The sequence below is a fragment of the Podarcis erhardii genome (genome assembly GCF_964252035.2).
Source record: "Podarcis erhardii genome assembly, chromosome: 10".
NCBI lineage: Eukaryota > Metazoa > Chordata > Lepidosauria > Squamata > Lacertidae > Podarcis > Podarcis erhardii.
In genome coordinates this window covers 34,993,363-35,019,256 of record NC_138500.1, presented here as the reverse complement: position 1 = coordinate 35,019,256, position 25,894 = coordinate 34,993,363, and the positions used below count along the sequence as shown (strand labels likewise).

Genomic DNA, 25,894 nt, shown 5'->3' with positions numbered 1-25,894 from the left:
CTAGTGTTTGCAGCCGTTGTTTCTATCCCACCCATCTTCACTGGAGTCACTACTAAACTATTGCAAACTCCGCCAATCTCTTCAATTTCTTTAGAAGGAAGAGAGCATTGTCAAGGTCGTCACCTGGAAACACAAATATCAATAAGACTTGACGCTCAGAAGAGAGATGTGGACTTTTCAGAAATACTTAATGCAATACAAGAAAGTAAGTTACTCTGTGGGGCTCAGATTCTTAACATTGTAGAAATGTTAATGGAAATGAATATATACTTGATTAGTTGAAAGGGGGAGGTGGGAAAGGAACAACAATGCACACAAGTGTGATTCAGATAAAGTGGCTTAATGAAAATCATTATATTAAGCGGTGGATTCAGATCTACAGATTTCAGTGTAACAGGACTTATGAAGAAATTGTCAGTAAATCTTTATTAGTTTTATTTATTTCTTAGTGGGATCTGCATGCAGATCAGGTAGAAACATTCTTTGGAATATTTATGTACTGCTTTTCAACAGAAGAAAAAGGTTCTCAAAGATTTCACGCAGAAAAGGGTTGCTTCCAAACATGTGTTGGGCTTTCACATGTAGAATTTCCACCCTTCAGCAAAGGTACGGAGTCTCACAATGTGTCTGATTGCCTACAGAGGATTTCACTTGAAGAGCAATACATGCCTGGAAGCACCTGCCTCCTCCTTCCCACTCCTGCCAACCCCATATGAGAACAGATTTGATAATGTCTGGTGCCAGGAGGAGAGGGCTGCTCCACTGTTGAACAGCTCTTACAGCCAGGGGCTTAATATTGCATATGAATCATTCAGGTATCACAAACGGGGCATTGACAACAAGTTATTTTCCATGGAAAGTAAATCCTAAATAAATTGGGGGGCAAGGAATATGGATGGGCAATGTTGTGTTTATGCTGAGAAGAGCTTGCATGCATGACGAGCAAACAATCCCAATTAACACCAGTCTGGAAGCATCTGAGCCTTGAAGAAGGTAGAAGGAATGTTTGTTAACAAGTTGTCTTCTGTGATGAATTGCAGAGGTGAAATTACACACATTTATGATGAGAAAAAAGGCTCTGAAAACAAATAAAGAGAAGTGCTTCTCAGGATTTCTGACCAGATCATTTGTGAAAAAACTTTTACATTTTTTAATGTGATGTCCCCAGGAAAACTGTGCACATAGAGGGAGTTTTTTTCAATGTTGGGGTGCATACACTGTTCCATTTGCACTGATACTCATATATTTTTATGGGAAGGCCACCATGCTTACTTACCTAACTATACAGCGGGGGGGGGGGGGGCACCTGTGGCATCTTGGCTGAATGTGACCATTAGCCTAATTTCATGAGTGTGCCAAGGAAGGGGTGGCAGAAAGAGAGAGAAAATGGGGGTACTGTGCCCCCAACACAGTGTGTCTTGAAAGAGAATGCAGCGCTGCAGAAAAATGGTTTCCCAGCCCTGCTATTGCATAGAGAGTTGTGAACTTTAAGTAGCACTAAAAATAAAACATTCTCTTGCCTATGTTTTTCTCAGTTGTAAAAAGTTCTCAACTGCGTCTTACTCTCTCTTTCTTTTCCCAAGTGACCCACCCTTTGTAATTAGATATTTAACCAAATGTGAGCAACAAATAGGAAATATTTATAAGAAAAGAGCAAAAAGTGAGCTGGTCTATTGGTTGTTGAAACATGTGGCATTTTTATATTACGTACTACTAGACATTTAGAAAGCCTGGCAATGTTGATCAGATTAGTTAGAATTTAAAAACCAAAATATTAGTTCAGAAAGACATAATTATTTCACTCTAGTTCTCAAAACAGGTTTAAAGGTGTGTTGGTATGTGGCAGGCATAGGTATCCCTGGTGTTAATATAGTTTACTACTGTTTCACAATTCAAAGGTTTCTTTTTGTGTTTAGTTTTAACTTTACAGATGTGGTTCCTAAAAGTCTGGTTCAAAATATTTCTTATTAGATGTGATATGTTCCTATTCTATATGCATTTCATTTTGATATTGTTCATTTTGGTAGATATTTAGAAAAAAAATGTTGATGATTTAGATTACTGTTGTTTTTAAATTGTTTACCTTCGTTTTGTAAGACGCACTGTCCTTTTACTGTATAATATTTATGGGTAGCTAGTTTACCGTAATCACGTGTTTTTGTTTTGCTTTGTGCATGAGCTGCCTTGGGAGGCCCTAAAAAGTGGCATGGAGACATTTTTAATACATTTTGTCTTGAAAGAGCCAAAATAGATTATTTACCAAAGCAGCTCACATTAATTAAAAGGGAACACACAGTGCTTAAAATAACACTTTGTTTACAAATGAAAAGTCACATAAAGAAGAAGCAATGAAGCATTTCACTCCTTTGAACAAAAATTCTCCATTTTGGTCTTTGGCTTTCCAGGCTTTGTAGTGTGATGGCACACATGGCAATAAGTTCAACAAGGCTGCTGAGAACTAGTCAGTATTCACACTCTTGGAATGGAGTTACCGTATTTTTCGCCCTATAGGACGCACCGGCCCATAGGACGCACCTAGTTTTTTGGGGGGGAAATAAAGGGGGGGGGAATTATTTCTCCCCCAGGCTGGGGGCTGGGGCTGGGGCAGGGGAAGCCCGAGCTTGCCCTGACCCCAGCCCCCAGAACAGGCAGCTCTCCGCAAGCCATGGGAGCCCAGCGCCAGGCTCCCACGGCTTGCGGAGAGCTGTGCAAAGCCTGGAGAGCGAGAGGGGTCGGTGCACACCGACCCCTCTCGCTCTCCAGGCTTCAGCGAAAGCCTGCATTCACCCCATAGGACGCACGCACATTTTCCCCTTCATTTTTGGAGGGGAAAAAGTGCGTCCTACAGGGCGAAAAATACGGTATTTATTAGTTTAGGAATTCCAAGGAACAAGAGAAATTTATTTATTTGCAGCTGCTCCAAACTGCAAAAACAGATTTTTGTGTTATGTACACAACTTCCAGATAAGTATGCATAGTATTGAGCAGCAAATTCAAATGTGCTCTCCTGCATAGGGTTGTAGCCTTTATGTGTCAAAAATAAAACTGGCATAGCAAGTGTACACTCCTAAAAAAAAGTAGGCACAAAACGCTTATATTTGTGGTCCCTACTTGTTACTTGGAAACCACATTTTTTCATGCTCTACTTTTTTACATGGATTTGTTTCCCTATTCTTGCATTATATTATCTCACAATATTACCTTTAGCATTGTTAGATGCTGAACAATAAAAAGCATTGCAAGCCAGCAGCCATTGCATTTCCCCCCTTCATCTTGGTGAAAAACAGATTTTGTTTTAACATGTTATTCTGTTGAACTTTCGGCTCCCATCCTCTCTAGAATGAAAACTAGGCAACGAAAGATCACACAAATGATACCAGAAGCTATTTCAAACATTTCCCATTAGTGCTTGTGCCCTTGTGAACTCTAGCTCATGTAATAGTGTGTCTGTCTATTATAATGAAAAGGGTTTAACAATATTCTGCATTCAACTTGAACGTTACATTTTCCCAGTAAGCACCGTATGCACGAACCTGTTTAAAATGCAGTCTTACAGAATGTGGCCACCAAAAACCATACCAAGTCATAAAAACCATAGCCAGAGTGCTGTCTGTGGATACAGTGAGTGATGTATCCTCACACAGAACAGTTGGTGTGGGAACCAACCAGAGTGGTGGCAACCCTGGACTTAATCAAGATTGGGTCCTGTACTTTGTAACTTGTTCATAAATGAACGAGAATGAGCAGTGAGGTAGCCAAGTTTGCTGATGATACTAAATTGCTCAAAGCTGTTGAAACAAAAAGAATCATAGTATAGTAAAGTTGGAAGGGACCCTGAGGATCATCTAGTCCAACCCCCTGAGACTGTGAAGAGCTTGAAAAGGACCCCTCCAAACTGAGTAGAATGGGTGCTTCCCCATTTTTCCACTCCTACCTCCTGAATTACTTACAGCAGTGTATTCATAATTAAACATTCTCTCTTGATCTTCCCAGTGCCTTACTCAGATATTATTAGTATCAAAACTGAATTTAGCATTCTGGTGCATAGAGTCAGTGCTGTAGAATGGGTGGCTTAATTACAGCTAATGGCACAGGTCAATTTCCAATATTAAAATAATCCAAGTAAAAAAAGGAAAAGTATGCCATATCCTTTTAAAGTTCTTTTTTTCCAGAAAAAAAAATATAATAAAATATTATTTTTTAAAAAATGTTGAAAGGTTAGCTATGCTTTCTGTTGAAATTGCCACACCAGGGTGCAAACGGATATGGATTCTGTGCTACAACCTTTTTAATGTTCTTGACATTCTCAGAAGAGAAGGTGGAGCGAGGAGGGGAAGAGATGTGTGTAAGATGTCACACTGTGAGGATAGTCATTGGCAGTCTGGTGAATGAACCACCCGGACTAAATGCTTACCTGACGTTGGTGGATGTATTTTCAGCAGCCTCTGAATAAAAGGGAGCAGATTTGGTAATGGAATTCTTCCTAAAAATCTGTGGGGAGGGAAAGGGATGCTGTGCGCTTCACATCAGTTTTGTGCTTCTCCTGTGCAGTGCGTCCAAATGCACATATGTAAAAGTTGGATTTATGAAATTATAAAACGGCGACGAGAAGCTTTTGCTGGAACAAACTGGAACACAGCCTATTTGCTCATTCAATATGTGTGTAGTAATTGCACTGCTTTCGACTGCATGCAGTTTTCTAATTGTATGTGTGATGTTTGTCGGTCTCCATGTAAACTGAAATACGATGGCATATTTGAAAATATTTTTTTTTTTTATAATAATTTTTATTAAGTTTTCACAACATAAACATAACAACATAAACATAACAAGAAAAAATAACAATACAACATAGAAAAAGAAAAAACACAGATCATACAAACTTGAAGACTTCCCCATACCTCTCCTGTTCTGCACCCTTATTTCACAATTCTCTCTAGCAACCCTTCAGTCAATTTTTACATATCACCTCCTTAAAACTTCTTCCCTATGGTTTATAGTTTACAGCTGTAAATCTTTATTTCTTACCCCTCGACATCTTTTCAGTCCTTAATTTGACAACAATTCTCAAGATACACTTTAAATTTCTTCCAGTCCTCCTCCACCGCCTCCTTCCTCTGGTCACGGATTCTGCCGGTCATCTCTGCCAGTCCCATATATTCAATCACCTTCGTTTGCCATTCTTCCAGAGTGGGTAGTTCTTGCAACTTCCAATACTTTGCTAGTAGTATTCTTGCTGCTGTAGTGGCGTACATAAAAAAAGTCCTATCCTTCTTTGGTACCAATTGGCCCACCATACCCAAGAGAAAGGCCTCTGGTTTCTTAGGAAATGTCCACTTAAGGACTTTCTTAATTTCATTATAGATCATTTCCCAGTAGGCCTTAATCTTTGGGCAGGTCCACCAAAGGTGATAAAAGGTTCCTTCAGACTCTTTACATTTCCAACATTTATTGTCAGGCAGATGATAGATCTTAGCCAGCTTGACTGGGGTCATGTACCACCTATAGATCATTTTCATTATGTTTTCTTTCAAGGCAGAACATGCCGTAAATTTCATGCCGGTGGTCCATAACTGTTCCCAGTCAGCAAACATAATATCATGACCTACATCTTGCGCCCACTTAATCATTGCTGATTTTACCGTTTCATCCTGTACATTCCATTTCAGCAGTAGATTATACATTCTAGAAAGATTCTTAGTATTGGAATCTAATAGCTCTGTTTCTAACTTAGACCTCTCACTCTGAAAGCCTATCTTCCTGTCTTGCTTAAATACTTCATTTATCTGATGATAATGCAACCAGTCTCGGACTTTTGACTTTAGCTTCTCGTAGCTCTTAAGTTTATATTTATCACCATCATGTTCCAAAATTTCTGAGTATTTTAACCAATCGGAGTCCATGTTGAGTCTTTTAACTGCCTTTGCTTCCATTGGTGATAACCATCTGGGGGTTTTACTTTCTAATAAATCCTTATATCTAATCCAAACATTATACAGCGCCTTTCTGACAATATGGTTTTTGAAACTCTTGTGTACTTTTACCTTGTCATACCATAAATACGCATGCCAACCAAAATTATTGTCATATCCTTCTAGATCCAAGATATCTGTGTCCTCAAGAAGTAGCCATGATTTCAGCCAGCAGAAAGCTGCTGCCTCGTAGTAAAGCCTTAAGTCCGGCAGGGCAAAACCCCCTCTATCTTTCGCGTCTGTTAAAATCTTAAATTTAATTCTTGGCTTTTTGCCCTGCCAGACAAATTTAGAAATATCTTTTTGCCATCTTCTGAGGCACTCCACCTTGTCTAGAATTTGTAATGTTTGAAACAAAAACAGCACTCTTGGCAATACATTCATTTTAATAACAGCAATACAGCCTAGCAAGGATACGGCCTAGCTAGGCATATTTGAAAATAGTAGGAAAATCCGTTTAAAAAAAATAAATTAAAAAATACAGTAACTGGGAGTGGGGGGGATCTCAGAAGATGCAATAAGTAGAAAGCAAGCTTCCAGTTAGTTGTGAGCTGTTTGGAGGCACTTTCCCCATGACTGAAGATGTACTGTGCTTGTGGCAGTGAAATTTGGAACCTGATTGGCTGTGCTGCTGTGAAGGGGCGGAGTCTTTTTTCTGGACGCTCCACGCTGAGGAAAAAAACAATAAGGGAAGAACGAGTTCAACGTTTTTAATTTCAAGCGAGGATTAAAACCTTCCACAACTTTAACGATGAAGACTCCTAAAGTCCAGGTTTCAAATGAAAAGGCAGAGGTGCAAGTACATCCCTGTGTGGGTGCATGGGGTGTAGACTGCTGCCTCTCTCCTGCTGCTGGCTGCCATTTTTATTTCCCTGTAAAGACCTGGAATGACACTTTGTATATTGTATTGAATAGATAATAGAAAACCTCTAAATCTTCCAAGTACTACGTATGACTCTGCTTTGGATTTGTTTCCCCCAGCCTTTTTTTCTTTCTTTTGTAAAGGAAAAATATAAACATACTGTGATTTGACTTTTTATACAGAGCAAACAGGGATATTTTTTAAAAAACTGTACAATATATTTAGCCAGGCACAAGTGTTAGATGCTATTTGGAGTCATGTTTTGCCATTTTTAAAGCAGGGCTATGTCTCAGAAGACTTTGATGTATAAATTTGGGTGGAATTCCATCCAGAGGTTACAAATCTACAAGATTCAACTGAGGGCTGGAAACACTTTGTGGATTAAGTGAGGGAGACATACACACCTGTCACAACTGCCTTGAAGCTGCTGTCATCGTTCAGCACGACCTTTGACCTGTTGGATACATAATATCACTGTTGTAGATTTACTTATTAGCACTATGAAACAGATAATTTGCGACATGCAAATGATTTATGTTAACTTTGATGTCTGAAACATACACAAAGTTGAGATCTTGTTTCATATTTGTGAGCAAAGCCAGTATTACTTTCAACGTTAATGTATTCTTTTTTATGATTGCTTTTTAGTAGCCAAGGATGTCAATATTTTCTTTGATGAATTAGAAGGCATAGCCAGCCCTTCCAAGGACGATGAATCTTTGCTTCACCATGGTAATTTGACCAGTACTTCAGAGGATACTAGCAGATTGGAGGCAGTGGGAGAGGTAAGAAGCTTTATATGTCTAATTTATTTGTGGGTTTCCATTGCTGAAATTCAGGTCGTCTCTGATTTTACAAAGGTTTGCTGGGCATATAGTTTAAAATGACTTCGCAGACCCACCCAGTCATAAAGTTAACACTAAAATCAAAGTTAACCATGATTTCATTAATCTACAGACAATGGAAAGGGGATGCGGGTGGCGCTGTGGGTAAAACCGCAACACCTAGGACTTGCCAATCGCATGGTCGTCGGGGTGCGCTCCCGTCGTTCGGTCCCAGTGCCTGCCAACCTAGCAGTTTGAAAGCACCTCCGGGTGCAAGTAGATAAATAGGGACCGCTTACCAGCAGAAAGGTAAACGGCATTCCGTGTGCTGCGCTGGCTCGCCAGATGCAGCTTGTCACGCTAGCCACGTGACCCGGAAGTGTCTGCGGACAGCGCTGGCTCCCGGCCTATAGCGTGAGATGAGCACACAACCCTAGAGTCTGGCAAGACTGGCCTGTACGGGCAGGGGTACCTTTACCTTTACAGACAATGGAAGAGAGGTTAAAGACATTTGGCACACCTTATTCTTGACTATTTGAAATAAAGCAAGCAGATTTATCTGTCTCTTACATCTAACATACATTGTGCATGAAGGTGCAAACATCAATTTTTTTCAAATGGACTTGTAGAAAATAATTATAAGTAAATTATGCTCATTTGGCATATAGATTTGTCAATATTTGAGATATGACACTGCTTCCCTTTTCTCCTTTCCTTATTGGGTTTGCAGCCTGCCTAAAACGTCCCCTAAATGTGCCAATATTTGTTAGTTGGCTTGTTTGTTTGAGAACTGTCGTGGTCACCCCATTGATTGCCAGGGTGTCAGATCAGCGGGTGTCCCCTTCTTCCCTCACCGCTCCATGTGCGTCCCTCCCGAAGCTGTGCGCTCGGTGGAAGAGGACGACCATCCCAGATAGAAGGAGTGTTCCGTTCTTCGGTCAAGGGTATACGATAGCTGTGCTCCCTGCTAGAACCTCCAAACTCTCTCTCAGCCTACCTCATAAGATTGTTGTAGAGGAAAGAACTATGCATGCCATTCTTGTGGAAGGGCATATTATGAATATTATATTCTATCCTGCCTTTCTGTCCTGCACAGTAGGTAGGTAGCAAACAAAATTAAAAACATAACAATGCTAATAATTAAAAAGTAATAACATTCAGGTAACAGCAAAAATAAATTTAAGTTGCTATTTATTCCAAAAGCATGGGTATCTAAATGTCAATGGGTCACATGAGTCTCCTGAGGCAGGGAGTTCCACAGTTGAGTTCTGCAACTTATGGGACCCTGTCCTGCATACCTACCTGCTGAGCTTCTACCATGGATGAGATCTGGCAGACTGGTTCATATGGGAGACTCTGATGAGGTGTGATTCATCTAGCTGTATGATGCAATGTTAATCTGATAACTTTAGTGATTATCATGTAATAGTTTTATATATCAGACCTTTATATTGAAATCCTTTTGTTTGCGTGAATAGTGTTAAATCAAATACTAATATAAAGAATGGAACAAATGATCTGATTTTTCTTCGCAGGGAGTACCAGAAAAAAATAAAACCAGTGGACTGTATTTTAGAGATGGAAAATGTCGGATTGACTACCTCTTGGTGTACAGAAAATCCAACCCACAGAATGAGAAAAGAGAAGTTTTTGAAAGAAATATCAGAGCAGAAGGACTTCAAATGGAGAAAGAGGTAAGAAGGTTTCCCTAAGGAACATTTTCAAAATTCAAATCTGCTTGTAAACTTTATGCAAACAAGGATATTCCCATGCAATTAATGATTTAACGCATTTGATCCATGACCCCTTTTCAGTTTTTTGTAACCAGCTTGGCATGTCCGCTCTAAACATTTCAGTTGCCAGACCTGCTCCCACTATTCCTGACTATTGGCCAGGCTTGCTGGGGCTGGTGGGACTTGTGATCCAAAACATCTGGAAGAAATCAGGTTGGGGGTGGCTGACTTAGGACACAATGGAGTTGTAAGAAACTTGCAAAGCCTTAAGCACTTTGCACAGGTCATTCTTCATGAACCTGCCACAATACATTTCTCTATTTGCTTAGCTATATACTTTCTTTCTTAAAGTATATATGACAGAATCAGCATGTAAAAATTACTCCATTGTTGCATACTGTGAACACTCATGAATTCTACTGCTTGCTGCCAAAGACTGTATTTTGATGGTTTTTCTTTAGCTGCATAGCCCATAATTCTAATATACATTTATTGCATAGAATCAAAGGGAAAGTTTTACAATATTGTTTCTCAGTTTTTACAACACAGAGTCTTCACTACTGAAATATGTATTGTTAAACAATTCCACTTGAAGACTATTGGAACAGCCTTTTGTGTCTGCAAGTTATAATGAAATAATACTTCTATGCAGTATTGACTGCAATGATAGAAGAAAGTTAAAAGCATTACTGTTTCCGAAGCTAGGGTGCATTTTTTCTTGGAACGGTCCTTTCTCAAGCTAATGTTCTTCTACTGTGCAACATGACATTTCATTATTCACTTCCTTTCATTTTATTGTCTCACTGATATCCAGCTTTATTTTTTTTTTTATAATATTTTATTTGGATTTTTCAAACATAAATGCAAAAATAAAAAAAACAGTATAACATATATCATAACATCTTTTCATAACATCTTTGGACTCCCTCGCGCCTCCCGCTCCCATTTACATCATTGCCAATTCTTGCCAGCAATTTATCATCTTGTTTACACTCTTATGTCAAATTCATTTAAATATAATCTATAAATTCTCCAAAAGGTTTATAGTTTTTTCTCAAATTTACTTATCATCTTAATTCTCACTCATTTAGTGGTGCCCAATTATTTATGATCTAGCATCCTTTCTTAGCATTCAACCAAATTACAGTATTTTTTTAAATAAATCTTGAATTTCTTCCAATCTTCTTCAACCCTCTCCTCTCCCAGGTCTCGGATTCTGCCAGTCATCTCGGCTAGTTCCATATAGTCCATCAGTTGCATCTGCCACTCTTCCAGTGTGGGTAGTTCTTGAGTCTTCCAGTTCTTAGCGATGAGTATCCTTGCTGCCGTTGTTGCATACATGAAAAATGTTCGGTCCTTCTTTAACACCTTCTGGCCGACAATGCCCAGAAGGAAGGCCTCTGGTTTCTTAGGGATGGTATACTTAAATACCTTTTTCAGCTCATTATATATCATTTCCCAGAAAGCCTTCACTCTAGGGCAAGTCCACCAGAGGTGAAAGAATGTTCCTTCAGCTTCTTTACACTTCCAACATTTATTATCAGACAAATGGTATATCTTTGCAAGTTTAACTGGGGTCATGTACCATCTATATATCATTTTCATTACATTTTCCTTCAAAGCATTACATGCAGTGAAGTTCAACCCAGTGGTCCACAACCTTTCCCAGTCCTCGAACATAATATTATACCCAATGTCCTGTGCCCATTTTATCATAGCTGATTTAACCATTTCGTCTTGTGTATTCCATTTTAACAGCAGGTTATACATTCTTGAAAGTACCTTAGTCTTTGGTTCTAACAATTCTGTTTCTAGCTTCGATTTCTCCACCTGGAACCCTAGCTTTTTATCATTTTTAAAAACTTCATTAATCTGAGCATAATGTAACCAGTCTCGCACTTTATTCTTGATTTTCTCCAAACTCTGCAATTTCCAGTTGTCTCCATCTTTTTCTAGTATTTCCCAATATTTTGGCCATTTGGCCTCCATATTGGGTCTTTTTCGGGCCTTAGCTTCCAGGGGTGAAAGCCACCTTGGAGTTTTATTCTCCAATAAGTCTTTGTATTTTGTCCAGACATTAAATACTGCTTTCCTGACAATATGGTTCTTAAAGGCCTTATTGATCTTAACCTTATCATACCATAAGTATGCATGCCAACCAAAAGCATTGTTAAAACCTTCCAGATCCAGTACGTCAGTGTCCTCGAGAAGTAGCCAATCTTTTAGCCAGCAGAAAGCTGCGGCTTCATAGTACAGCTTTAAGTCTGGCAGGGCAAAGCCCCCTCTTTCTTTCGCATCAGTTAATATTTTAAACTTGATTCTGGGCTTTTTGCCCTGCCAGACAAATTTAGAGATATCTCTCTGCCACTTCCGGAAGCACTCCGTCTTGTCCACAATCTGTAATGTTTGAAACAAAAACAACATTTTTGGCAATACATTCATCTTAATAGCAGCAATTCGGCCTAACAAAGAAAGCTTCAATTTTGTCCAACTGTCCAAGTCTCTCTTAATTTCAGACCAACATTTTTCATAGTTATCCTTAAATAGACTCAGATTTTTTGCTGTTATATTTACCCCTAGGTACTTTACTTTTTTAACCACAGTTAGTTCTGTTTCTCTCTGAAACCGTTCTGACTCTGTATCTGTCAAATTTTTTCCCAACACCTTAGTTTTCTGTTTATTTAGTTTAAATCCCGCCACCCGACCAAAGTCTTGTATCAGTTGCAATACTCTTTTTGTACTAGATTCTGGCTTCTGCAAAGTCAAAACTAGGTCATCTGCAAAGGCTTTAAGTTTATATTGTTTCGCTCCGACCTGAATCCCTTCCACCAACTGGTCCCCTCTGATCATATTCAAGAGCACCTCCAGAACCGAAATAAATAACAGAGGGGAAATCGGGCAGCCTTGTCGTGTTCCTTTTTCAATTTTGAACTCTTCTGTAACCACATTGTTAACTATCAATTTGGCCTTTTGTTCTGAGTATATTGCGTCAATCCCATTCTCAAACCCCCGTCCCACTCCCATTTCTTTTAAATTTCCCTTCATAAATTTCCAAGAGATATTATCAAAGGCCTTCTCCGCATCTATAAAGATTAGCACTGCTTTTGTATTTATGTCTGTTTGCAAAAGTTCCAAAATGTCAATGATGTTCCTTGTGTTAGCAAACATATGTCTACCTGGGAGAAAGCCTGCCTGATCTTTATGAATTACTTCATTTAAAACTCTTTTAAGTCTACTTGCCAAAATGTCTGCAAATATTTTGTAATCCACATTTAGAAGGGAGATGGGACGATAGTTTTTGAGTTGTGTCTTTTCAGTTTCAGATTTTGGTATCAATGTGATAAAAGCTTCCTTCCACGATTCCGGCGCCCTCTTTCCCTCCATAATTTCGTTGCTGACCTCCATCAATGGTTGAATCAAATAGTCTTTTAATGTCTTATAATACTTGGAGGTCAGGCCGTCTGGCCCTGGAGATTTGCCCAATTGCATGTTCTGAATGGCTTGTTCAATCTCTTGTCGTGTTATTTTATTGTTCAGGATTAATCTGTTTTCCTGTGACAGTTTTGTTAGTCCATTTTTTTCCAAAAATTGTTTAATCTCAACCTCCTCTTGCGGCCCTTGAGTATATAATTTTTTGAAATATCTCTGAAAACACTTTCTAATCTCCACGGGGTTCTGAATGTTTCTTCCTTCAATTTCTAGGTTTGTGACTGTATTTAATTTTTGTCTCTTCTTCAACTGCCACGCTAGCAGTTTCCCACATTTGTTTGCCGATTCAAAAGTTTTTTGTTTCATTAATTTGATCTTCCACTCTATTTCCTGGTTTATCAGTTTAGAATATTGTGCTTGATGAAGTTTAATTTCTCTCAGAATCGGCTGTGATTTTGGGTTGGATCTTAACTTCTTCTCTAGTTCTTTAATTTTCTCCAAAATCTTATCTTTCCTCTCATTTTGTATCCTTTTCTTTACAGTATTCTGTTGTATCAAGAACCCCCTCATCACCGCCTTACTTGCGTCCCAGATAATTCTTTTTTCCACCGTAGTGTTCATATTTATCTCAAAGTAGTCCTTCAAAGCTTTTTGGGCCTTCTTGGTGATCTCCTGATCTCTGAACAAGTTGTCATTCATCTTCCATCTAAAGGAACCAGTTGGTAGTAATGTCATATCCATCTTCAGTGCATTATGGTCGGAGCAGGTCTTTGGGCAGATTTCCACTTTTCTGACCTTGGGTGCCAGACCTCTAGTTATCCATATTTGGTCGATTCTTGTCCAAGTCAGCTGGGCCTCAGAGAAAAATGTTCCTTCTCTTCCCAAGGGGTTCTTTATTCTCCAAATGTCAATCCAGTCCATATTGTCTGTCATTTCAAAAAAAGTCTTTGGTAGTCTGCCATCTTTCGTAACGTTTTGGCTTTGTGACTTATCCATATTAGTTGATACGACCCAATTCATATCTCCCATCATAATGATGTTGTTATATTCCAGATAGTCCAGCATAATCTCATGCAACTTCTTATAAAATTCCGATTTCCCTTCGTTTGGTGCATAAATTCCTAATATCAAAATCTTCTCTCCTTGATGTTGTATCTCGATTGCTAAGATTCTTCCATGTTCATCTTTAAATAAAAATTTAGGTGACAGGCTCTCTTTTGCATATATCACCACGCCTCTCTTCTTTACTCTGTCCGAAGATATAAAAATTCCTGACCAAGTCTTTTGTTTATTAACACTTTTCTGTGGAGCCTAGTCACATGTGTTTCTTGTAAGCAAATAATGTCCAATTGTTCTTTTTTTAATATATGAAAAATTTTCCTTCTTTTTTCCGGAATGTTGCAGCCATTTATATTCCAGCTCAAAAGTTGCAGAGACATCCTGAATAAATCTGTTTAGTTTCCTGGGGGTGGTGCCTTATTCGCTGGGTCTTCAGAATCCAAGGGTGCAGGTTCCCCTGGTGCTCCTGGCCCAGAAGGTAGTTCAATTCCTTTTTGAAGGTCCTCTCCGTATGTAGTCAGAAATTTATCTCTGTCTTCCAGTATTCTAATTTTAACCTTCTTCCCTCTAAGGGTAAAAGATAATCCTTGAGGAAATTCCCACCTGAAGATAATTGAGTTGCTCCTCAACAGTCTAACCAATTCGCTTCTCGGCCTTTTGGCTAAGATCAAGTGTGATATCCAGCTTTATTTCTCATTCATTCCATTTGATTTGGTGTGTGACTTCTTTTGTAGTTTGGCATCGCTCAACATTTCTAAACTTCAGGATGATCAAAATGAGTTTTTGTTGTTTTAATGTGGATTTTAAGCACAGGTGTTGATCTCAGCAAAACACTGTTATCTGTGTGTAAGTAAGTCTGTTGGCTAGAAGAAGAAAAAGGGATTTCCACTGGATAGGAACCTTTGAGCTCTGTTAGGGTGTCAGGTTCTCTAATGCACTAATAAATCTGATTTTAATTTTTTTATTTACTTATTCATTTAATTAGATATTTGTAGACTGGACTTTTCAGTAAAATACAGCAAGGCAGCATTCAATATACAGAATTACAGTAACTTTGCTAACAGCAACAGTTATAAGCATCAAAGCATATTAAAGGCAGGCACATGATAATGCCTTCAGAGCTAATGTTAAAAGATGTCCAGGTTCAGATAGGTGTAGATACTCGTCCAAATGACCAGTATCCAAACCATTTAGCAAAGAATAGTTTTCAAACTTTTGCAATCTGAGAATCACCTTTAAGCCAAACATGTGTTTGAGTACTCATTTCTTACTCGCTTTTTGAAAAACCATATATTTATATGTTGGTAATACTGCTGTTGTACCCCACCTTAGATCATACTGTTTCAAAAGCCAAAACCAGCTGTTTGGACTGTGCCCAGAAATGTAATATGAACTGATTGTCTAGCAGCCCCAACAAGGAGTCTAGTGGAGAATTTCTCAGGCAGCCATGTTCTGTACCAGCTCTATTTTCCTCCTTACTCAGCGCTGCTAGAATGTTTTGAAGAAACTCAGCGATGTAGAGGCACTATTGAAGTGCAGGAACTGAACACAAGAGTCCCAAAAGTCACACTCCCAAGCAAGAGTCCAAAAAGTTAACCAATCTATTTTGCACACATGCAGATACACAGAGTACATAGCAAAATAACCTATGTATTAGGATGAGCTGGCAGTTATAGAATAGTGCAAGTAGATAAATAGGTACTGCTGTGGTGGGAAGGTAAACAGTGTTTCTGTGCTCTCTGGCGCTCATCACAGTCCTCCGTTGTGCCAGAAGCGGTTTAGTCGTGACCTGTAAAGCTGTCTCCTGGCTCCCTCGGTCTGAAAAGTGAGAGGAGCCCCACACCGCATAGTTGCCTTTGACTGGACTTAATCGTCTTGGGGTCCTTTACCCTTTTACCTTACTATAGAATAGTGTTTGGTATCATTCTCTACTAGGTGTCGGAAACCTTTAGCACTCTAGATGCTTCTGAACTACAACTTGCATCATCCCTGGCCCTTGACTATGCTTTCTGGAGCTTATGGGAGTTGTAGTTCTGCAACATCTGGAGGGCAGATGCTCTACGCTGTAGAAGTTTTGCTATTGCCTCATTCACTTGCAAGGTCTATCCTGGAACTTTGGCAGATGATGGCATGACTGCTGCTCTGGAAATAAAGTCCTCAAGCCGCACTCTTATACTTTACCTCTCTACTACGCTACTGAGAATGCTTCAGGACAGTGCTGGTTCTGCCACAGCCATGCCACTATTTCCCAGGGTAGCTGCTTTGATTATAGCTGGAGTGAATTATTGGGAAAGGAAGTCGTTTTCAGCCATATCCTTTTTTCATAATGTTTTGGCTTGCAAATAAAAAGATGATTTGCAAAATGTAGCCTGGGGAAAAAGATCAATATGAAATATGACTTAGACAAACTAGGAACAGTCCAGAGAATTAAGTGCACGTAAAAGCCTTTTTTCCGAGAGGCACTTATTGATCGGCTTTTAAAAGGTGATCATATGAGCACCTACATATAGAGTGGTCATTTGTTTAAACCTTTCCAGATAAATGGGCCCCAAAATAATGTAGAATCTCATTCATGGTTCCATATGGAAGCATCTTACTAACCCTAAGTAACATTCTGGCATACATTTCCATATGATCCCCTTGAAGTCTATTGAAATTGATCCCTTTCCATAGAACAGGTGCAGTGACGTGGCTAAGGAAACTATGACTCAGGGATTCTCTGTTTCAAATTTCACCCGTGCCACAAACTCACTAGAAAAGTTACTCTCGCCAAACATAAGTTTTTCCGTAATAGAGATAATAATACCCACTTGCCTTTTAGGATTGTTCATATTATAGCTAGTTAAGACATGTGAAGTACTACACATGACAATAAAAGAAAATTGCTGTAAATTGGTGAGTAGGTGGTATATGACACCTGTTAGAATACAGGGAAATTAATAAGGACTACTCATCAAGATGCTGGGAATGCAGAAAGAATTAGAGGATTTATATCACATGTGGTGGGAATGAAATATGGCAAAAGAAAAAGAAAGGAAGATTATAATTAAAATATTAGGTTATGAAATTCCTTGTCACACAAATAGTTCTTGTTGAACTATGGGAAGGAATCAGTAAGACCACAACAAAGAGAATTAATTAATATATGATAACAGCTGCTAGGAGGACCAAACTGCGGGAGGCAGTGGAAGATAGGAGTGCCTGGCGTGCTCTGATCCATGGGGTCATGAAGAGTTGGACACGACTAAACGACTAAACAACAACAACAACAACAACAACAACAACAACAACAACAACAACAAAACAGCTGCTAGGATTTCATGTGCTAAGAAGAGGAGCCAGCCATGCATACTGTCTGTAACTGATATGAAAAACTGGTATGAAAAACTATGGAAATATGCTACTATGGCAAAATTGATTGATTTAAGGAGTAAGCAAGGTCAAAGGCCAGATTTATATATGAATAATTGGATAGTTTCTATTCAGTGTGGTAGATGTAGACAATATGTTTCTAAAATGTGTTATGGTTTTTTGCTCTCTTGAGTTGTTAAAGTGTGGTTTGTTATATAAACTGCAAGTTGGTTAAAGGACATTTTATCCCAGTATATACGGTACTTGATTTCCCTAATAAGACCCAATGGTTCAACTGAATTTTTAATGTATTTTTGATTTGTATTTTGTTTTTTCTTCCCATGTTATGCTGAAAACTATAATAATGTTTAATCAAAAGGGAAAAAAGAGTGAAGTACTTTGAACACTTGAAGGCACTATGGCAGTGTTAAGTGTTGTTATTATTTTAGTTCAGTGAGATTAAAACACACTTAAATGATTTGTGGATTGCATCCGTTGTTTGTTGAGCAGTATGAATTAGATTACTTGCTATAAATATTGTTCATGCTTCTAACATGGTGGGCTACCTTATTATACCAAGACAGCTAACTGGTCCACCTAGGTCAGGACCACCTGTCTTGACTAGCAGTGGATTTCCAATGGTTTCAGGCGGAAGCCTATTCTAGTCTCGAAGATGCCAGGGATAGAATACAGCCTATAGAATAGGGCGTATTACAGACGCATGCCTGTGGCCTGTTTAGCAGGGTTTTTAACCCACTTAGCATTTTCTTTCTAAACATTGTACTTCTGCTAACCTTGACATTCTGCCCAAGTATTGTGTGCGGATGGTATTCTTTTGGCTAGATAGGGCACTCAAAGAAGAAATTTACTATTAGTAGAACTCAGATCGTGCAGATGAATTGCTCAAAGAGAAATTTTACATTGCCAGGGCAAATTCTCAGAATGTATTTAAAAGCTAGAAACATAAAAGGGAAATTCACCTTAGCATGAATAGCAGGGAGCAAATAGTTTCAAATGAAATTTATTTCAGCTGAAAAATGAATAGATATGCCTGGAAGGATTTGAACAGTGCATGATTTTTAAATAAATATGAGATCTGGGATATGTTGCATATTTTGTGCTTATATGTTCCAGCCATTCTTTCAAAAGTCTTTTGAAAATCCATTCTTTTTCACTTAAGCTTTAGGCTTAAAAAAAACTGATCAAGAGATGTACAGTTATGACTGCAGCTTACATGCATTTAACATGTGCGATTTCAATTTTATGTGGTTGATTGAAATCACACAAATTTAATGCACAAAAGGCAGAAGCTTGGAAGCTCTTTTGGGGCAGGGTTTTCCTGGTGTGGCATAAGCTTTTAAGCTCTCAGACTTATTTACTGGACTTCAGGAAGCTTTCGCATGGGCTCTGGGAGGCTCTCGTGATAACTCAGGTGGCCTTGTGAGGTCTCATAATGTATGACTGTCCCCCTTCAATGAGAGTCTCCCAGAGCCCGGTAAGCAATGCAGAGAGCTTATAAGCTTAAGTGGGAAGACCTCTTTGGTTTGCTGGCCCTGAAAGGTATGATTGCTCAAGTGAGGGTAGTTCCAAGAGGGTGGTTTGAGTATACTCATTTTTGCATATACATGCCATTCCCACAACGTAACCCCAGTGCAAGGTGCAATTGCATCTTATGTGTAAGTGGGGACAGAATTGGATTTTTAAAACAGAGCCTGAGACAGGAAACATTCCAAGAAACATAATAAATTTTGACACAAGAATTTTTATTTGTCCCAGCCAGTACTAATGCATTGGGATAAAAAAAAATGCATTGGCTTAAAAAACAAAAACAGATTCAGGGAAGCAGACCTGAGTGTTTTTTTATGACACAACACACATGGCTTTGTTTGGGGATATTTAACTATCCTGAGATTCATTGGAGTTCATCTTGAAGTAGGATAATGTTCACCAAAACAATTTGTGTTATGTTTTTCAAGGGTCTGGGTTACTGAGGAACAAAATTTCCCCTCTCATTCTTTGTATTGAGCCATTTCTCATAGTTTCAGTAATATCTTAGCTTTAACTCATGTTAATGTGATGAATCTAAGGAGAAATTACAGATGTAACAAGTGAACATCCTTGAGTGATTCCTGATAACAGTCCACCAAAGGGAAGAGAGAGGCTATAAATAATAGTTAAGGATAACAATAATAATAATAATAACAACATACCTTTACATATGATAACACTGAAGAAAATGATTTTGTGAAAAGGTTTGCTCACTTTATTTTGGCACATTAAACCCACTTCCTTGCTTTTGTAACAAGCTACTTAATCCTCTTGTTAACCCTGCAGAAGCCAAGGTAGTTATGATGATGATGTTGTTAATAGTAACAACAACAACAACAATAGCTCTCCCATCTGGCTGGGTTTCCCTAGCCTCTCTGGGTGGCTCCCAACAGAATATTAAACAGAATAAAACTTAAAAACGTCTTCTAAGTCAGGTAGTTGTTTATTTCCTTGACATCTGGTAGGAGGGCATTCCACAGGGTGGGTGCCACCACCAAGAAGGCCCTCTGCCTGGTTCCCTGTAACATCACTTCTCTCAGTGAGGGAACCATCAGAAGGCCCTTGGAGCTGGATCTCAGTGTCCGGGCTGAACACTGGGAGTAGATGTGTCCCATTTCATTGTACTTCACACACCAGATGGCAGAATTATTGTTAATATTTTAGCCTTAGCATACTTAATGCAGCATTGAAATGATTGTTGGAAAGAGTAAGTTGATTTTCTGAATCTAAGTTTCGTTTGCAAAGCTGGCAGTTAGAAAAAATATATATTGTAAACTCTGCAAATGTGAAATGAGCCACAGGGAAGGAATAAACATTGAGTCACCGATGCCACTCTTAGCATTTCTTGTGTTGCTTTTCTTAAATAATTCTCATATCCACTGACGGAGGAAGAGGAGTGCAGGGGAGCACACTGCCCCCAGCAGCGGGAACCCAGTGGGGTGCCATTGTGGCTGGCCCCCGCCCGCGCTGGGCACCACGCCCCCTCAGGCGGCCCACCATGCCCCTGGGATGCTCGCCAGCCCGGCCCCCGCCTGCTCTCTGCCCCCCGGTGCCAGAGCATGAAGCTCTGCCCCTGCTCATATCACTGACTTCTAGTTAGCACTTTTTTTTGTTCACATTGGACACAATTAAAAACATTTTAGAGAAAGGAGGCGGCCACTAAGAAACTGGCTAAATCATCCTATTTATGTTTTACATACTTCTCCACATTTGTTTAATAACATGCAGCTTGTTGAACTCCTCTACAAAATTCCTTCTGTTCAGATAATGGTGTCTCTGGCATTGACTTCAAAGGGTCAGTGTGATTTCACCCTGCATGTTTAAATATTTTAAACTATTAGATACTCATCCAAATTTGAAAGGCATATCCCTCCTCATTCTGTTTTGGAGTTTTGGTGATAGTGACACTCCAGACAGAAGGCAGAAAGCTTGTTCCCAAATAGATACAAGGAATGGATGAACACCCCTCTGCTTGCCATTGGGGATTATGAGCATTCCTTGTACACAATTCAGAGACTTCAAAGGACTTTGCAAGTGCTCCAAAAAAAGAAAGAAAGAAGTTGCAGACAAATCCTCCATCAGTATCCTGAGCACATAAACATCTGGCAGGTTAATTCTTTATTGACAAAGCACCAACCTACAGTAGCTTCAGGGGTGCACTAAACATGCACACACACACACTTCTGGTGTCTAGGTAGATGATACCCCTCCCCAGGCTTGTGCTTCAAGCTGGACTGTTGGAGCAGTGGGTAGCCACACCTACACCCAAACTTAAGTACCCTCATCTGACGGTGCAAGCGCAAGCAACCTGTGACTTCTCCACTGAAGTTGTTTCTGTGCCTGACTCTTCAAGTCTTTCCTGGTCCCGGAGGACAGTAGGATGTCTCTGCATTAGCTCCTGGAGCATCCTCCTTCTAGTCCCTGGCCTGCCTCCTGCACCTCTTCCCCCTTCTCCAGTTGCTCCGATTCCTCCCTAACCTCCAGCTCTGCCCCCTGCCTTGTAGGGGGCACAAAACCCCATAAATTGCTAACCCCTTCCCCCGGATCAGCTTCTGGCCCCGCAACCTCTTCCACCCACTCCTCAGAGCCCTGCCAATCCCTGACATCAGTTTTGTACACACCACTGTGACATTGACTTTAACAGGCATACGTAAAAGGCTATATCTTTCTCTAAAGGCTATATCTTTCTCTAAAGGCTATATCTTTCTCTAAAATGGGATCCTGGGAATTAGAGGCTAGTAAATTGGTAGAAAGCATGTTTAAGCATATAGGAAAAGCCTATACATAAAACATATAGAAAAAGAATAAACATGGTTTCTGCAATGGTAAGTCCTGTTTCACTGACCTTTTAGTGTTATTTCAGAGTGGGAACAAGCATCTGGATGGGAATTATCCAGTAGACATTATATATTTGGACTTTGAAAAAGATTTTGACTAAGTCTCTCACCAAATGGTCCTTGGGAAACTTGGGTGTCTGATCCAGCAGGGCTTTTATATTCTTACAGTTCTAACACTGTGGGAGAAGAAAACAAGAATGAATTGCTATTATACACAATAAGGCAAGTTCCATGTTATTTCACAGAGCTAGTTTGTGTTAAACTGGGGTGGTTAACGATCAGAAATGCAATTGTTCACAAATAAAACAAATATTATAAATATACACAACAATCATACTTTACGAGTTATGGGGGACAGACCACCCCATAACCTCTATATTCAGTGAAGGGTTATAATTTGAGCGAACTCATAAAATCACGAATTCAGCAAGGGTGGAAATAATACCAGCCAACTTTCTCTGGAGGCTAGCCTGGCAACGATTTGCTGGGGGGTAGAACAAAATGGTAAACCATCAGCAAAACATCAGACTTTTGAGGCAGGGTTACTAAGGTAGGGTTACTGTTGGCCTGATGTAAGCAACAGGGGTAAAATTGCCTTTTGCAATGGGCTTGAGAAGCAGATATTTCCAGGATGAGCTGAAGTCCTCCCAGACATTTGTTCTTTAATTACCTTTCAGATTTTCATCTTGTGAAGTGGCAGGTAATCCATGAGGGCTTAACTTTTAGAAGACATCCAAAGATCAGTCGCCCTAGGCAAAGGTTTCTTCTAGTTTGAAATGCAAATCCATTAACAGAGTAAATGTAAGTAGTCCCTTATGGGATTTAATAAAGTCCTTGTTTCAATAATGAGATACAAACTAATGAATACCTATTGAGCAGGTGAGGGTTCACTGCCAGCTATCCTTTTCATAGACTTCACAATGACTTGTCAGCCAAAAATGAGGCATTAGAATGCAGTTGTCTGTGATCTTTCATAACTTTATCTCACTCTTCCTTGAATCTTCTGAGGAATGCCATTTCTTCCCACCCAACCAAAAGAGGCCACAATGCCACCCTTCAAATGAAGGGCCCCCAACAGAAAAGTCCTTGCCTGGTGCTTAAAAATAAAGGTGGCACCAGGCATGCCTCCCTGGGCAGAACATCCCACAAGTGGAGTGCCACTACTGACAAAATCAAACCCTGTGGAACCTCACATAGAGTCTCCATGGGGCTGAACAGTACTAAGTACCACCCTCTCAAAATGGCCACCACAAAGCAGTGCCACAAACTTGCAACTCGGATAGCTGTTCCAGAAGAATACCATGGTTGGTGGTACTGAAAGCAACTGAGAGACCAATGGGTCTTCTGAATATTTCTTTATCATATCAGCAGACACCTGCCCAGCTTGATAAACTACTTTTGAAATTATCATGTATGGAGTTGTTATGGTTGGAGGGAGGGGAGTCAGAAGTGTGCCTCCCTTGAGGATGTGGGACTAAAAGCCCCTCTATCTCTGGAAAGTGGAAGCCATCTCAATGCCAACTATAGCTTTTGTAGTTGAACATGTCCCTGCTGGGAACATGCTTTACCTAATTACATCAGTGTCTACAGCTCCCTGCAGCACGATGAACTATTTTAACATCCATTTCCAGAGGCATGAATCTATTACACTAATTATATTCCTGTATACTTCAAACCCTTCTAAATGGTATTTTTCCTCCATGAATTAAGATGTCTTTGAAAACAAAGATAGAAGCAACCATAAAATGCCCTAAAGTGGTTGCCTACTTTGTCCTATAAATTTAAAATTTCTGCTTTAGGTAAATTCTGTGCTACGGTGCCAAGATGCCTCACTGTGAGGAGAAGCAGTAAAAGGGTTGAGGCATATAATTAAAAAAAAAAAATACTCTGTATCTACCACCAGTATGCATATGTGATGTTCCATGTATGTGTACCTGCCAAAGAGATGTGTGTGCACTTGTCAATCTTCTCTGACATTGCTTATCCATTAGGCATGTTGCACAACTGAATATTCTTGCAACCTGTGGACTTGCAACCAGTGTCTGGGGCTGTTAAAACTGATTGTGTCCTCCATCTCTCTTGTGGATAAGAGCATGCCCATTCCCTAAAATTAGCTTGCTAGCCCACTACATAGTGTTTGGATTTTTATGTTGGGGTGGCAGTCAATTAACAAGCTTTTTGTTTATGATCTGTCTGATAAGTATGTGTAGATACATTCAAATTTGTCATCTGAGATTTTAAAGAACCCAGGCTTGAACACTATTGCAAGGATAGCAAACATCATAGAAATGCATGTGCAGTTTGCAGCACTGAAGTGACCACCTCATGGTGCAAGCCTGGCCTGGGCAGTGTCTATGGAGGTCCTGGGCTGCCCAGATAACAAGACCCCACTCTTGGCCTCTCTTGGCCTCTTTCCAAAGGAAAGCAGAGCAATATATTTGGCACCAGCTTGGCTTGCAGGAGTTGCCAGAAGGAGACATACCATGTGTGGAATGTGCAGTGCCATATATAAGCTTCTTTGTAGAAGTCTGCACGTGTGGATTATGAGAAGGGGAATGGCACCAAATATTTTAGTTTGTCCCAAGTTGCAACATCTGTAGTTCTACAACAATATGTTTCTAAACCATAGGGATTTTCTAAGCATTGCATTGCATGGTCCATTAGTTAAATTCTGGGGGTGGGGCACATGGAAAAACTAAATTGAGAAAGCTAAATATAAAGAACCCTATAATGTAGTTCCTTCTGAAGCCATAGTCCTGCAAGCTACATAATGTACCTACAAGCGAGCAAGGACTTGTGCACTTCCATGTGTATGTGGTGAACCTGCAAATTGTTAGAGGGACTGAGCCTCTAGAGAAGAAATAAATTTGTACCCATCAGACTCTCGTTTTGTTTAACTTTTCTGTTGCAATAATCAAATCTGCTTGCAATGAAATGTGGGTGAGGCAGAATGTTCTGTGCAACTTTCACAGCAACAGACACTTGACAGTTTGCTAGCAATTGTACTATACTAAAACAAGTCATGTGATTTATTTATTTTTGTTCTCAAGAGCCATAGCAAATATATCTTAATTTGTTTTGCTTTGATGTTTTATGTGCTTCTCATGTTCTAAAAGATGAATGTCATGGTTTCTAAAATGAACATTCTTTGAAGAACTGACTAAATGTTGTCTGTTTTGATCCTTGTGTCTTTAAAGATGCTTTGTTACATCAAGTCACTGTTATGGCAGTGCTCAAAGCCCCAAAGATGTTAATTTCATGAAGCAAAAGTATTTTGTTTTTTACTTGGATGCATAATGATATGCTGGCAACCCAGGCTTTGAATTTAAAACTTCACACTATACAACTAAAGAATCCAAATTATCCCAGTATAATGCAGAAGGCATTGCATACATTTACACAATTTGCAACCTTTGTCAGTCCAATTTATTTAGGCTTTTGTTACAGAATTTAGCAGGGGAGGAGATTCAGTTTTTATAAAGGACTGACAGCGGTGAACCAGGGTGGCTAGATGCAAAACAGGAAGTGGAAAGTGCAGCAGATGCATTAGAATTTCACTTGTTGCTGAAATTCCCTCTCCTACACAGCAGGCACAGAAGCCCTCTCCTCTTTTTTACCTGCCCACACTAGTGAAAAGCCACATAGCAGAGTACAGCCACACGCTGGCAGCAGTGAGGTTGATGGTTGTAGCTTTCTCTGAAGTCTCTCAGCCCCACTCACCTCACAGAGTGTTTGTTGTGGGGGAGGAAGGGAAAGGAGAATGTTAGCCGCTTTGAGACTCCTGAAGGGGAGTGAAAGGCGGGATATCAAATCCAAACTCTTCTTCTTCTTCTTCTTCTTTATAGAGACAACACGAAATGGAATGGGATGCTTCTGGGCTTCTAGGTCATGTGGCCACTATGATTACACTTAACTGGATGGAACCAATGACTCTTAGGCTCTTTTTCTTCTATTGCAGCAGTCTGTAGTTTCTAAAAGGAAGACTGGGATAAGGTGGGAAAATGAAAACACTTTTTCTTTCTCAGGAGTGAGATGCAAGGACATGGGGAATATCCACAGGGGATTTCAGGAGTCTTAAAAGGTAAAGGTACCCCTGACCGTTAGGTCCAGTCGCAGACGACTCTGGGGAATCTCCACAGGAGATTTCAGGAGTCTTAGCTTTTCGCAAAAGTGGAAAAATAGGCTCAATGAGCTGAAAGGATAATGAGGTAACATAGGTGTGGAGGCAGACAGAAATTGGGGTAGCTTACCAAATGGAAATATTCACTCAGTATCTGAA

The 25,894-nt window shown here is 39.7% G+C and overlaps 1 protein-coding gene across 2 annotated transcripts in view; it reads left to right on the top strand.

The window, feature by feature from the left end:
* Nucleotides 1-25,894, top strand: part of ANO4 (anoctamin 4) — a 154,451-nt gene that overhangs the window by 68,887 nt on the left and 59,670 nt on the right. For both annotated transcript variants that reach the window (XM_081878227.1, XM_081878228.1), the window contains 3 exons: nucleotides 95-205; nucleotides 7,483-7,619; nucleotides 9,194-9,352. In XM_081878227.1, the coding sequence (XP_081734353.1) occupies nucleotides 95-205; nucleotides 7,483-7,619; nucleotides 9,194-9,352 (407 nt within the window). The remainder of the gene's footprint in view (nucleotides 1-94; nucleotides 206-7,482; nucleotides 7,620-9,193; nucleotides 9,353-25,894) is intronic.